At 49.8% G+C, this 13746-nt stretch overlaps 1 protein-coding gene across 15 annotated transcripts in view; it reads right to left on the bottom strand.

Annotated features, from left to right (window-relative positions):
• The window catches only part of MED12L (mediator complex subunit 12L), a 319885-nt gene extending 306452 nt beyond the window's left edge, over positions 1-13433 (bottom strand). For 7 of the 15 annotated variants that reach the window (XR_016019521.1, XM_074333622.2, XM_074333602.2 and 4 more), the window contains exon 1: positions 11984-12660. Coding sequence is in view for 14 of the 15 variants with exons in the window: in XM_074333622.2 (XP_074189723.1) it covers positions 11984-12082 (99 nt within the window). In the remaining variant the exon portion in view is untranslated. The other 8 variants (XM_074333596.2, XM_074333621.2, XM_074333601.2 and 5 more) reach the window with 4 other exon arrangements.
• Between the last annotated feature and the right edge of the window lie 313 nt (positions 13434-13746).

A 13746-nucleotide genomic window follows, 5' to 3' on the forward strand; every position in this document is an offset into this window, starting at 1 on the left:
GTTTATAGATTGAATATACTCTTATTTTACTGAACTTCTTGCAATTCCTGTGAAAATAGCGTCTCTGGGCCTCCGTTCTTACCCTCCATTCACACCCTCTGTCACCTGGAAAGCATCCCCACTTCTGAAGATGTTTTTCTAACCCAAGAGAACTGACCCCTCCCTCAGCTGTTCCCAGCACCCCACTGAACCACTCTGCACAAAGGACTGTCAGCCCTCCACTCCAAGTTCCTGAAGGGTAGGGACCAGGTCTTATACTTCCTGGCTTCCTGTGTCCTGTACTCAGTCTTGATTTACCAGGTTTCTAATAACCATTTGCTAATAAAGACTGGTTACCAGAGCCTGTCAACAAATACTTGTTTAACTCCTACCATATACCAGGCCCTCTCCTTGCCTTCGGTTATCAGTGGGGGATAAAAGGGACATCATGGTCCCTGCGCCATGGGGGGGAAGCACATAATAAACAAACCAAACACAAACTGTGCAGAGTGATGAAAGGCGATCAGGAGAATAAGGCCACCAGGCAGCAGGAAGCACACAAGCAAAGGTCCTGAGGAGAGAAGCTGCCAAACTAAGAAGAGGCCAGTGTAGCCGGAGCCTCACCCCATGATGTAACTCTCCCTTCAGGCCGCTCGTCACCCCACACCCACCTCCATCCAACTGCCCCCTCAGAGGTCCTGCTCACTGGGTCCAGGAAGTCCAGCCGGGAAAGTTCCATTCTCAGAATCAGCCTGCTCTTCCAGCTATTCACACATTCTCAACATATACTCACAGCCATGACTTCAAACACCCACAAACATATCACAGCCAAATCCAGATTTCTAGCTTCCACTGCCGTGTTTCCCCGAAAATAAGACCTAGCCGGACAATCAGCTCTAACGCGTCTTTTGTAACAAAAATTAATATAAGACCCCGTCTTATTGTATTACAATATAACACCCAGTCTTATCTAACATCATATAATATAAGACAAGGTCTTATATTAATTTTGGCTCCAGAAGACGCACTAGAGCTGGTTGTCCGGCTAGGTCTTATTTTCGGGGAAACACGGTTACTATCCATTTCAAACTGGACTCCCCAGAGGCATCTCCAGTCAAAAACATTCAGAAAGGAACTGATTCTCTCCTCCCTTTCCCCTGCCTCCCCCGCCCTTGAAAAAAAAAAAAAATCAAACACATTCTTTTGTTCCCAGTGGTGTGTTAGTTTGGAGACCACCATCAATCCACTTCCCAACTGTGTAAGCCAGTGATTCTCCGCGTCCAAGACCGCTGCGATTCCCCAGAACTTTCCAACTACATATCCGTGTGAAGCCAGGTTTTCTTCATATTGTTCAGTCAAAACAACATATTGTAACAGGCTGAATGTGTAATAGAACAAGGTATGAGAATCCAGACATTAAAGAGATTTGCAAAAATGTAAAACATTTTTATTTGGAAAAATAATTATGTTCCTAAAAAAAATTTCAACATGAAATTAGTTTATTATTTTTAAATGAACTAATATGTATTTCTAAACTTTCTGTTTTTATTTCTAATACAGTAAACACAGATATAACCTACATAAACAAAGCTCCATGCGATCCTGAAAAATGTTTAATATTATAAAGGGGTCCTAAGATCGAAAGTTTGGGAACCAGTGGCCTAAGCTAAAAATGTTGGTATAGCCTTAGACTCATCCCTCTCTTTCACATTTTGTCAATCCTTCCATCCAAATAACCTCTCTTAAATCCTTTCTTCTTTCTTCCCAAGCTTCCCAATCCCCAAAGGCAAAAAAAAACCCAAAAAAAACGGACCCCCCCCCCTCCCCAAATGATATCCACACCAAACCCTGGAACCTGTGAGTTTTACCTTACTGGGAAAAAGGGTTTTTGCAGATATAATTCAGTTAAAGATGCTGAGATGAGATGATGCTAGATTATCCAGGTGGGCCCCAAATCCAGTAACAAGTGTCCTTATACGACACACACAGAAGAACAAACACAGACAAGGCAGCCACATGAAGATAAAGGCGTAAGTTAGGCTTCTTTTGCCACAGAGAAGCCACGGGACGCCTCATCCACCAGAGGTTGGCAGAGAAAGGGAAGAATTTCCCCCCTAGAGCAACCCTACTGACACTTTTCGTCATATTTGTGGCCTCCAAAACTCTGAGAGAATAAATTTCCATCATTTTAAGCTTCCTGCTCTGGAGTAACTTGATATGGCAGCCACAAGAAATTAACACACCGACCCCCAGGCCCAGAATATCAGTGACCACCGAGCTAGCCAGTCTTTGCCTCACGTGACCTGCAGAGCCATGGACCCCTCCAACTGCAGCCCTTCATCATCTTAAACCTCATTCCCTTAACTGAACACCCTTGAACGGCACCTCACCGCCTCCACCGTAATATCCAAACACCGCAGCACAGCATGCAAAGGTTCCCGTAACTTCATCTCCCCTTTCTTTCCCACTCCAACCCAGCTCCCCCACACCTGCACACCCCATACCATGCCTCCGGCCCACAGCCCAGAGCATACCCCAAGTTCCTTCGGGCCTGTGACACTTTGCACGTGCTGCTTCCTCTTCCCAAAATTAACTGGCTCCCACATCCTCAGCCCCATCCACTCCTACACACCCTCCAAGTCCCAGCCTCAAAAATCTCCTCCATCAGTCCTGTCAAAAACTGGCCATGCCCTCTGGCTGGCACAGCGCTTTGTACACTCCTCTCAGAGAATCCCTGAAACACTACACATGCATTCCTCATTCACAAGCCCATGACTCCCTCTAGACCAGGGATTCTCACCCTCGGAACTACCGACGTGTGAGGCCAGACGATGCTTTGTTGTGGGGGGTTGTCCGGAACGGGGAACGCTAGCAACATCCTGGCTTCTACGGCCGAGATGCCAGTGGCAAAGCATACACACGTGTACACACACACACATACACACACGTACACATGCGAGCTCACACATGCACACGTACACACACGCACACTTGTAACTATTCAAAATGCCTTCAGACACTGCCAATGGCAGGGGGAGGGGATGATCCCCAGGTAAAAACCATGGTCTCTAGGCGCCCAGGACCATACCCAATGCTCCTAGCACTTGTTTATTCTCGCATTCATTCATAGAAGACAAGAAGCTGTGAGTCCTGGGTGTGGGCCGGGCCTGTGCTCACAGCCAGGCACGCAGAAAGAAACAAGGCTCGGGCCTTGGGATCACGAAGTCACAGCAAAGGGCCTGTGGGGTGCTCGACACCATTGACTGAACAAATGAATCTAATTGGCATGTATGTATTACGTTTCCCTCAATCCCTGGAAAATAAAACCCAGAGACTAGTGTTTTCTCCTCTTCTCAGGGCCACTGCATTGCATAACTACGGTGGATTCACTTACACAGAATTCCATGTAAGTGTTGCTCCCTGGAAGTGGGCAACTGGTACAGCTCGTGTTTGTCTCTCCAGGGCAGCTACCGTTCATAAAGGAGCATCTCAACCAAGAAAAAGAAAGCTCGACAGGAAGGATCCCTAGCACGCACAGCCCACAGATGCCAATGCCTGAGCTACCAACACGAGGCCACACACAAGACTGGGAACCTTCTACCAAAAAAACCACAAAGGAAACAGTGCCTGAGCTTCCGGAGTATTCTTCCCTCTGCCCAGGAGACACAAGATTCTGACAGGCTCTGAGAAGATCAAATGGTGAGCTGAACAGACCCCAGCTCTCACAGAGGCACTGACTGCCCTAAAATACAGAGCAATTCTCATTGCCAGGGCAACATTTACAGAAGCGGAGGCTGTTTACAGAGGGGAGGCCAAGGAAAGCTGCAAGAACAAATCAGGGCACACAACTGCTTGGCCCAGATCTGCCTTAACAAGTCACTTTAACCTCTCCGGGACTCAGTTTCCTTTTGTATTGAAGGACAAAGTTAGAACAACCCATCTGTAAGTTTCCTTCTAGCTCCACGCATAACTGGTTCTCCCCCACAAGATGGTACAAACGCACAGAATCTCCCTCTCCAAACAAAACAGAACAGGGCTCTCCCTCCCTTCCCATCAAAACTTTTTGTCAAAAGTGGAAATAAATAAAGGAGCCGTTTCCACTTCCTGGTCAGGATTTGCAGTGCTGCCTAACAGACAAGATGCAGGGCTCTGTGGCTCTTGCTATTTGCTCATGAAGCCACCGAGTGGGAGAGTTCTGGGGACGTGTATTCTCTGAAGCAGGGGGCTCATGTTGTGATGATTTGACAGTGTCAAAATTTACACCTTCAAAATGGGAAATACCCTGACAACATTAGAATGGGTTAGGCTACAAGAAATTTGACAACTGGTCTAACAATGGCTTAAACCACATAGAAATCTATTATTTACTTAACAAGAACTCCAGGCAGAGGAGGTCCTCAGTTCCATAAAGTTACTCAATCACCTTCTCTGTGTTGGCTTTTCATCCATAGGCTTGTTGCCCTTGGTCACAGAGAGGTGCCCTAGCCCCAACCATCATACCCTCTTACTACTTTTCCAAACACAGGAAACTAAGGAGCTGTCAGGCATTGAGAAAGAGCACTCTCCCCGTGCCAGTACTTTCTTCAGGCAGGAAGAAATTCCATGTTTCCCCAAAAATGAGACCTAGACGGACCATCAGCTCTAATGCACCTTTTGAAGCAAAAATTAGTGTAAGACCCGGTCTTATTTTACTATAATATAACACTGGGTATTATAATATAATATTAATATAACATAATATAATACCGGGTCTTATATTAATGTTTGCTCCAAAAGACGCATTAGAGCTGATTGTCCAGCTAGGTCTTATTTTCGGGGAAACACGGTTCTTCTCCACAAGTCCTGTACCAGATCTCCATTAAATCTCCCTAGCCAGAATTAAGTCATCTGCTCACTCCAAGATGCAACAGAGCCCAGGAAAGAGAGAACCAGGCTTAAAAAAAAGTCTGTGGGAAGCAGGTAAGGGAAACCTGGGATGAGAATGATGGTGAAGTAGCCAACCAAGTATCTGCCACATACAACCAGAAAGTATCTAAGGACAATGAAAATTCCAGTGTTCCGACCTTCCCTTCTCAGGAGCACTGGGTAGGAGGCAGCGCCTCCCTCTGCGCTTCCCTACCTGGTTGTCCCCACTCAGATCGAGGTCCGCTTTGCTGCAGGCTGTCAGCCAGCCCCTTTCAGTGCTGCTCAGAGAACCACCAAAGAGAACTGCTGGTTAATCTGCTCACTCTTCTAACAGATGCCTCCAGCTTCTCTAATGCCTCCCTAGTCTGTCCAGAAGCCCCACAGAGAGCTTCAGAAGACACACATCACAACTCTTGGAGGTTCCAACTCACTCCACACTTCTCCTTCTGCGTTGTCTTCACGTACACGTGCATACACCCACAAGAGGCACTGCTGCCTGGTTTCCTTAAAATCCTAGGATTCTTGTGCATCCTGACCTTCCCCTATTTAATCCTCAGCGAAAGAAAAGTTTGCCCTCCCGACCTCACTTCCTGGTCCTCTAACTTCCTAAAGGATCACGTTTCATTTCCACAGGTGCCAGCCCAAGTGAAATACCCAACAGACTAAAGGATGGTGGCTGCCCCCCAAATTAACAGCTTTGCATGAGTCCCCAAAGAGCCCAGTTGCGAGTCCAGACCCAGTCAAACATAAAACTCTGCATGCAGCCCAGAACAAGTTCAAAGCACAATTTCAAGGGACAAAACAAGAGCCGCTCCCCTGTGTCCCAGTTTGGACAAGTACATGCAGGAGGGAGCTGTGGATATTTAAAGACCAAGACATAGAATTCTACTCTGCTATAAACCATGTCCGGCTGACAGAGAGCAAGCCTACGCTGGGAGCCCCGGCGGTCAGGACAAAACTTCAGGGAAAAGGCCGCTAAACAAATTTGCACTATGTTGTACCAAAAGGTACGGATACTTCGAAGAGTATATCTGTCTAAAGGTTCTAACACATCAAACAGTGGGGAGCAGATAGGAATAAGGGGGAGTCTGGTCTACAATGTTGGCTACAGACAAAGATGAAAACTAAAGCAATGGTTCTCAAACGTAAAGTTATTAGGAATTACCTAGAAAGCTTGTTTAAAAATGCAAATTCCTCAACCTCGTCCCCAGAAATTCTGACTCAGCAGGTTTGGGTGGAGGTGGGGCACCTGCATTTTTAACAAGCATCTGATTCTGCCGCAGGTGGTGGTAGACCCTGAGAAGTGACAAGCCCCAAGTTCCTCCTCCTGGGCCACACAGTTTGGGTAACAGCACTTCTGGGAGCAGCAGGGCCTCTGTCTGACCCAGTGCTTCCTACACAGACTCTGGACTCGCAAGACCAAGAGTTACACATACAGATGTCCTTCCCGGAACACTGACATTCAGGCGGGTCTCTGACGGGCCGTTACTCTCAGGGGGGAAGCTTCCTCCCTAACCACCTCGGTCTTTGCGTCCCCCAGGCAACTGGCCAACTGGTCCGCTCTTCCCAGGCAACTTTACCAACATCCTCCCTCTCAAAGACTAGAAAGAAACAAATTTTCACCTCCCCTCACCCCACGTCCCTACCCAGCTGTCTCTGAAATAAGCATTTAATGTTTTAAGAGTTGTCGATGCTAACAAGAAGAATCTTTACCAAAATAAAATATGTATTGGGACAGCTAAATGTTATAAATACTCACAATGGCTCAGTAACAATTCTTTCTGGATTTCATCAGTTCCTTCCAGAACCATTTACTGAGCACCTCTACCTACTCTAATCCCACGCACTTGGCAGCAGTTCACAGCTGTGCACGCCACAGACAAGGCCCTGCTTTCATGCAGCCCGCATTCTAGTGTGGGGGTAAGCGCACGGGAGAATCAGCGACCTTAGCATGGACTTTCCGACAGTGACAAGTGCTAAAAACATATGAACACGCGATAATGAACCAGCAAGGGTCAGGGAGATGGGTCACAGGTTACAAGGAAGACTTCCCTCCAAGGGAAGGAACCTCTAGGAGTCAAATAACAGGAAACACGACTGGAGGGGCAGCAAGGGACAGAAATCTAGACACAAAACAGCTAGACCTGTTGGAAGAGAAAAGTGACCAGTGGACCTGGGCACAGCCCGGAGCAGGATAAGCAAGTCAGGAAAGAGTGACTGAGGCCAGAGGCCAGACCTCGAAGGGCAGGGTCTCGTGGATGTTACTGTAAGTACAAGGGGAAGCCCCGGGATCATTTCACAAGGAAGGGGTTGGATGAACAGTGGCTGATCTGTACTGAGCGCTGTCTGTGTGCCAGGCATGGTTCAAATCTCATTTTATCTTCCCAACAACCCCGGGAAGTAGGAACAGATATGAACCCTATTTCATGGGTGAGATCGGAGGCAAACAGGCAGTCAGTGATGGAGCCAGAATTCAAGGCCGGGTGGTCTGGCAACAGGCTGTGGTTATGGAAGCCGGTGCCAGGCTGGAAGGGCCATGATGGCCAAAGTGAGGAGTTTGTGCTTTGTCCCAAGTGTAATGGATGGAGAGCCACTGGAGAGGCACTGAGACTTCCTGACTCATTTCCTGAGATCTGAGCTAAGAGAGGGAAAAGCCACCATACCCTCGCTGAGCTGCCTGCTACACCAAACTACGGCGACTTCAGCCAGACACAGATGTCTAATCCTGCCCTACCTGCTTCGCAAAACTCTCTAGCACCTGCAGAACTGTATGCCTTCTGCTCTTTAGGTCAGGGTTCTCAAAGGGGGCCCAAATCAGCAGCACCAGATCACCTAGGATTTGCTAGAAATGCAAATTATGGGGCCCACCTCAGACCTACTGAATCTGAAAAACCCAGCCATCTGTTTTTAACAAGTCTCACTGGCAGTTCTGGGTTATCCACAAGCAGACACACCACCACCACCCACCCCACCCCCACCCAAGTCATGCTTGTCCAGGGCAGCTCTGCATTGCACACTAGACTATCCTCCCCGCCAGGCTCTGCTAGTGGGGCTCTATGGGTCCTGATGCCTGGAAATCTCACTACTGCCCCAACCTATTTTCTAACTAATTTGATTTCCTGAAAATATTTACTACTCAGCTATTTAAGTCTCTTCTATCCCAGGGTAAAACGCTTTCTTCCTACGTCCAGTTTAATTTCACTTTCGGCTTTGTAGCTTCCAAGGTAGATGTCAAGGACAATTTCTGCCTTAACCTAGACTTTCCTTAACACCCCTCAGTCACCAGATTTCCTCTTTTCATTCATTCATTCCAGCATCCATCATTCACATATCCCAAGCATTCATGCCCTCAGCTTCCCAGGAACTAATGCAGGAGATGCCCCGTACTTCAGGGATGCCTGAAATAGCTCTCCTCCCTGAACCTGACCCTTTAGTGGGGGATGGCAACATGCAAATAAATGCATATTCACAAAGTAGATACCTACACTAGAAAGGCCTCTGCAGAGGTCACTGGGTTGACACCAGAATGATGGAGACAAGGCCTGACAGTAATTTGTAACAGCAAATATGTGGGCATTGGATCCATGCCAGACTCCAGTCAAAGTGCTTTAATGTGTTATCCATGTAACCTTCCAACAGCCCCATGGAGTAGGTAGCACTCCCATCCCCACTCTACAGGAGGGGATACTGAGGCACGGGCAGGACGGGAGTAGGTAAACAGCAGAGTCAGGATTTGAACCCAGGCAGACTGGCTCCAGAGCCTGCCCTCCTAACCGCCGACTAAGGTGAGTGGAACAGTGGGGTGGATAGGCAGACAGGTGTCCAGGCAGATAGTGTAGCATTTGTAAGAGTCCTGGGGCACAAAAAGTCAGCCTGAAGCAGAAGAAAAGTCGAGCATATTGGTGAGACTGGGGAACAGTGAATGGACCGGAAATATATTTGGGAACTGGACTAGACCCGATGTCCTGATCAATGTATTATGAGGTGTAAGGGAGAAGAAGGAACCAAGGATGACTCCTCGCTTTCTGACTCCGTTTTCAAGGCTGGAAGCCAGTCTGTGTCTCCAGAAAGCAAAGTATTACAACACAGCATATGATCAAGTCCCGTGGAGTGCTGATCTACAGCACACTCTTCGAAGAATATATTCTTTTTTACTTTTATTTATTTGTGTTTTTCCAGGACCAAGTCTTTCAGCTCCAAGTCAAGTGGTTGTTTCAATCTAGTGTGGAGGGCGCAGCTCACAGTGGCCCATGTGGGGATCGAACCGGCAACCTTGTTGTTAACAGCACCGCGCTCTAACCAACTGAGCTAACCAGTGGCCTCCAAGAACATAATATTAATATAATCAATCGATCAGCAGGTTAATGCCCCCTCCCCGACATACTTCTCTGCAAGGGGTCTTCATTCAAAGGTTTCATCCTATCCCTTGGGAGCTATTTTCCAGAACACTAGTAGCACTGGTTAACAATAATAAAAAGTTACAGCTAGGGTAATAAGAACAGCTTTTACCAGAAGGAGGGTTTTTCTCACGCAAATGTAATGCTAATTTAAAACCAGGGTTCTCAAATTTTTCTGACGAGGACAATTATACTAATTTACAAATGACAAGTTATGCAACATGCCCAAGGCCACACATTACAAAAAGGTTGAGCCAGAATCCCAAGTGCCAGGTCTGTCCAACTTGGAAGCTCACACTCTTCCATTAAATCAGCATTTCCCATAATGTGGGACACATATCTCTGATGGAACACAACAATGTTTTTAGCTGCACAGATGAACTTTTTAAAGTTTTAACATTATGGTCTTGTTTTAATACATATAATAATGTGTATGTGTATAATATCAAGTCAATGAAAACTATGTACACATGATATGAATTTCACATTTTATATGATATACATATCCCATCAAATCCATGATTTCATGTGCACATGTGAAACATAAAAGTTCCTTAAAAGTTAATTTAAAGAAAACATTAGAATAAAAATACAGGTGATACAGGAATAGGGTAGAAATCCGAGATAACACATAAGTGACTGAGGCTGGCAAGACGCTGCTCACCGCACTGCCACCCAAGAAGAGCCAAGCACCTGTTTCATATTGTACTCAGATTTGGCTCCAGTCACACAGAATTCTGACTCTGCTCCAGAGAGACAAAATGTGGCTGCCCTGGGGGAAAGAGTAATATCAGGACAACACAATTTAGCATAAATCATCCTTAACACAGGATTGGTCTTGACATAAATACTGGTTTGGTGGTCCAACTCCCGGGCTTATTCACCACACACCTTGATTAAGTAGCTTTCCAGGGCCTCAGTTTCACTTTGTCAACAGGAAGTTATTTTAAAAACTAGACTCTAAGGTTACTTCCAGTTTTAGAACTCCATAAAATGTTGTAAGATCCTAAAATCCCAAATTATTTTTTCCAGAATCATAGAGGCCCCAACCTGAACGAGTGTCGACCTGAGGAGTAAATGCTACATAAGCGCACAGGGTATCCGAGGCTTACCATCCCTTACGTGGGAAGATGCTGTCAATCATACTGCCCTCTGGAAGATGTAGCAAGACATTAATTACCAGGTGATAAAGGGCAGCCAATCAATGTCCCTGTCCCAACCAGAACTTGAAGAACTTCCTGCCACTGATTTTTAAGTTATTAACTTTCTTTACACATGGTCCTTAGCATTTGTTATTTCCAGTCCTTAACAATTAACTTTATTCTGGATCAGAGTAGCAGGGAGAAAAATGGGTGGGAAAAAAAATCTGCAAAGTCTCGTCAAAACTCTTATCCTCATGTTAAGCCTCAGCTGAGAACCACCTGTAAAAACCTTCCCAGCTTCAGCACGAACTACTCAAAGGATGCTCCAAGATGTTTAATGTGCTAACCCTCTAAAAGGAGCTGTCAGTCCTTTTTCAGAAACGTTAACAAAACAGTTTAACCAGAACATTCTTTCTCTATTACTGAAATAGATACATTTATCAAAAGGGAAGTCTTAAAGACCTCTCCTTGCCTTCTTTACAAAGCCCTCTCTGTGATGTCTGTGGGCCGGTAAACTTTTAATAGAGGGATTTTTAGGTTCCCAGAAAGAGAAGTTCTGAAACGTTCTCACTCGTGTTTAGCTGAAGAAAACGGAGGATGGGTGGGCTGCAACTGGCAAATTCAGAAAGCACAGCAGGGTAGCAGGTGATCTTTAAAAAAAAAAAAAAAAAAAAGGCAAATCCCTTGGCAAATTGTGTAGCCAAGGGTGATCATTATAACGAGATTTGTTATATAATTACTTGTTAACTACGGACAAACACATACATGTCTCCAAAATGCCATGGTTACTCTAGCCATTGAAGCTAGTGAACCTAGTGCAAGAGTCAAGGTTTCTCCAATAGTTTCATTCAAAGAAAGAAGCAATCCCGGTATCTATTCCCTTCCAAGGTAACCGGATTGCTTTCACATACACAAAACTGCCTCCCGCAAATTAAGCCAATCGCCTCTAGGAACGAAATCACTTTTTTCCCGTAATATTGATTTTTAAAGGGGAGAGGGGATACAGAAAGTAAGTCCAAAGAGCTAAATATTTATCACTTCGATAAAAACTTCACTCCAAACTGGAAATTTTGAACAGAAAAGGTCCCCACCCCCTCACGCCCCCCCACCCCCCGCACAAACACCCCGTCCCTGCTTAGCTGAAGCAAAAACACAAGACCCGTGTCGGATGCATTGCATTCCAACATTTTTCAAAAAGTTTACGAGGATTTACCAAAGCGGCGGGGAGAAAAATAAAGCAGGCAGAAGCGGGGGAGAGCAAGCAGGAGGGTTTCGGCAAAGAAGAACCAGATGAGCGCCCGGCAATGCTGTGCAAGGCCCGGTAACGGAGAAGCGACCCTGCACCCGAAGAGCAAGCGTCTCACTGGAGCGCGGGGACTGACAGCCGCTGGGTCTCCGCCGCCCAGGGTCCCCCAGTCCCCAACCCGGCCCCTGCCGCCAGTCCCCTCCCTGACCCTTCCCCCGCAGCGCCGCCGTTGCCCGCTGGGCCAACTTGGCCCGGGGTCAGCTCTGCGGAGCGCGGCCCCGGTTGCTGGGGAGGCCGGCAGCGCCCTTACCTACCTCCTTCTGCTTAGGGTCCTGCGGGTAGACGTCCGGCGGCCCAAGCCGGGGACGTTTCAGTGGTCTCTGCTCATAGCTGAGAAGCCCGAAGGCGGCCATGATCTCTCATGTTAACCGGCGAAATGAATGAGAGTTGGAGCTGGAGCAGCCGCCTCTGAGCACCAGGGAGCAGCACTTTGCAGACAGACTCCGTCTCTCCCCCCTCCTCGCTCGCTCGCTCGCTGTGGCGCTGCAGGCAAGAATAAAGCAGGTTGGATGCTGCCGCTGCCAGACACGCAGACACGCACTGATGGGGGCAGCCTTCGGCGGGCACCCTGCTGCGCTGGGGCTCCGGGACGCACCGCTCCTGTGGCGGCGACCGACAGAAGCTGAAGGTCCGCTCGGGTCCTCCGCAGCGCCGGCCTCCCGCCCCTCCTACTCTGTCCCCAGGGGGAGGAGCAGCTGATGGAAACGTGTGACTTTTTTCACCAATGGACCCAAACCCACCCCAACCCGGCACAGGGCGGGGGTGGGGGAGGGGCACCGGGGGAGAAAAAAACTTTTCTTGGCGCCCAGGCGTGTGGCCCAAGTGCTCGCCCCAGGCTAGGGTGGCCCTCCGGCCCCAGGAAGGGACTGCGGAGCGGCCCGCCTCCGCCCCTCTTCCTCGTCAGGGATCCTTCCACGCCGCCACGCGCCCCGCAGACCCAGCCACCTGGGCGCGGACTCGACTCCGGCGGAGAGGCCTGGAGCGGATGGGGGAGGCAGAGATGCGGGCGGTGGGGAAGCCGCGGGTGCCTCCTAGACGCCCGCTGGGCTCCGGTGGCGCATCGTCGGCTCCGGGCAGGCGCCGAGGCGCGCAGCTGGCGGTCTCGGCGGCTGGAGGGGGCCGTGCTCACGGTGGCGCGGGGCCGACTTAACCCTTTGCTGCCCCTCCAGGGGCTGGGGAAAGAGGGTGAGGAGGGTTGGCTGTGAGCGCCGACCCGGGCAGCCCGCCCGCCGGTACCTCAGGCTCCTCCCCCCCGGCCGCAGCTCCTCCTCCCACCCCACCCCCCAACAGTTTACCTGTTGGTCCCCGGCTAGTGGGCAGGGGCCCGCGGCAGCGGCACTCCGGCGGCCGCAGCCTCCATGATTAGGGTTGGGATGGGGGGGATCGGATTTGATTTTATTAATAAGGCATCAGTCTCCTCCGGGAGAGCTCTGGGGACGCCGCGAAGTTTGCCACTGTCTGGGGGCGGCGGGCGACGCCGGCTCGCCGCCGCCGGCGTTCTCGCCCCCACCGCCCGGGAGCGCGAGCTTCCGAGTGGCGGACGGCGGCGCGGCGACCGCACTGAGCATGCCCAGCTCGGCGGCCGGACCGCGGAGGAGTTGGCTGCGAGCGCGCTCCGATCCGCCTCTCCAGGTTTTCGCAGCCGCAGAGCGCGCAGCCCGGGGGCCCGGGCGCCGGGACCTGCCCTGGGGCGAATCCTGGCGAGGGAGGGGGACCCCCAGGGCCCCTCTCCCGGTCGCGGACAGCGTCGTCCGCCTCGACCTCTCCTAAGGTCGCCGTTCTTGTAGCCTGGGCCGGAAATCTCACCTGCGCCGGGCGTGTGGACGGACGGAGGGAGGGAAGGAGGGAGGTGATCCTCCGGGGAAAACAGTCCTCCACCCGCCAGCGCTCCACTCTCGGGGTGTGGGCACCGGGATGCTGGGCCACCTGCCGCGAGCACTAGGAGACCAGAGCTGCGGGGGCGGGCCCGGCTGGTCCCGAGGGACCCCGCGGGAGGCGCGCCCGTGAGGATGCGCCC

The sequence above is a fragment of the Rhinolophus sinicus genome, chromosome 17, assembly GCF_057876585.1.
Source record: "Rhinolophus sinicus isolate RSI-liver-muscle chromosome 17, RSI-T2T, whole genome shotgun sequence".
Taxonomy (NCBI): Eukaryota; Metazoa; Chordata; class Mammalia; order Chiroptera; family Rhinolophidae; genus Rhinolophus; species Rhinolophus sinicus.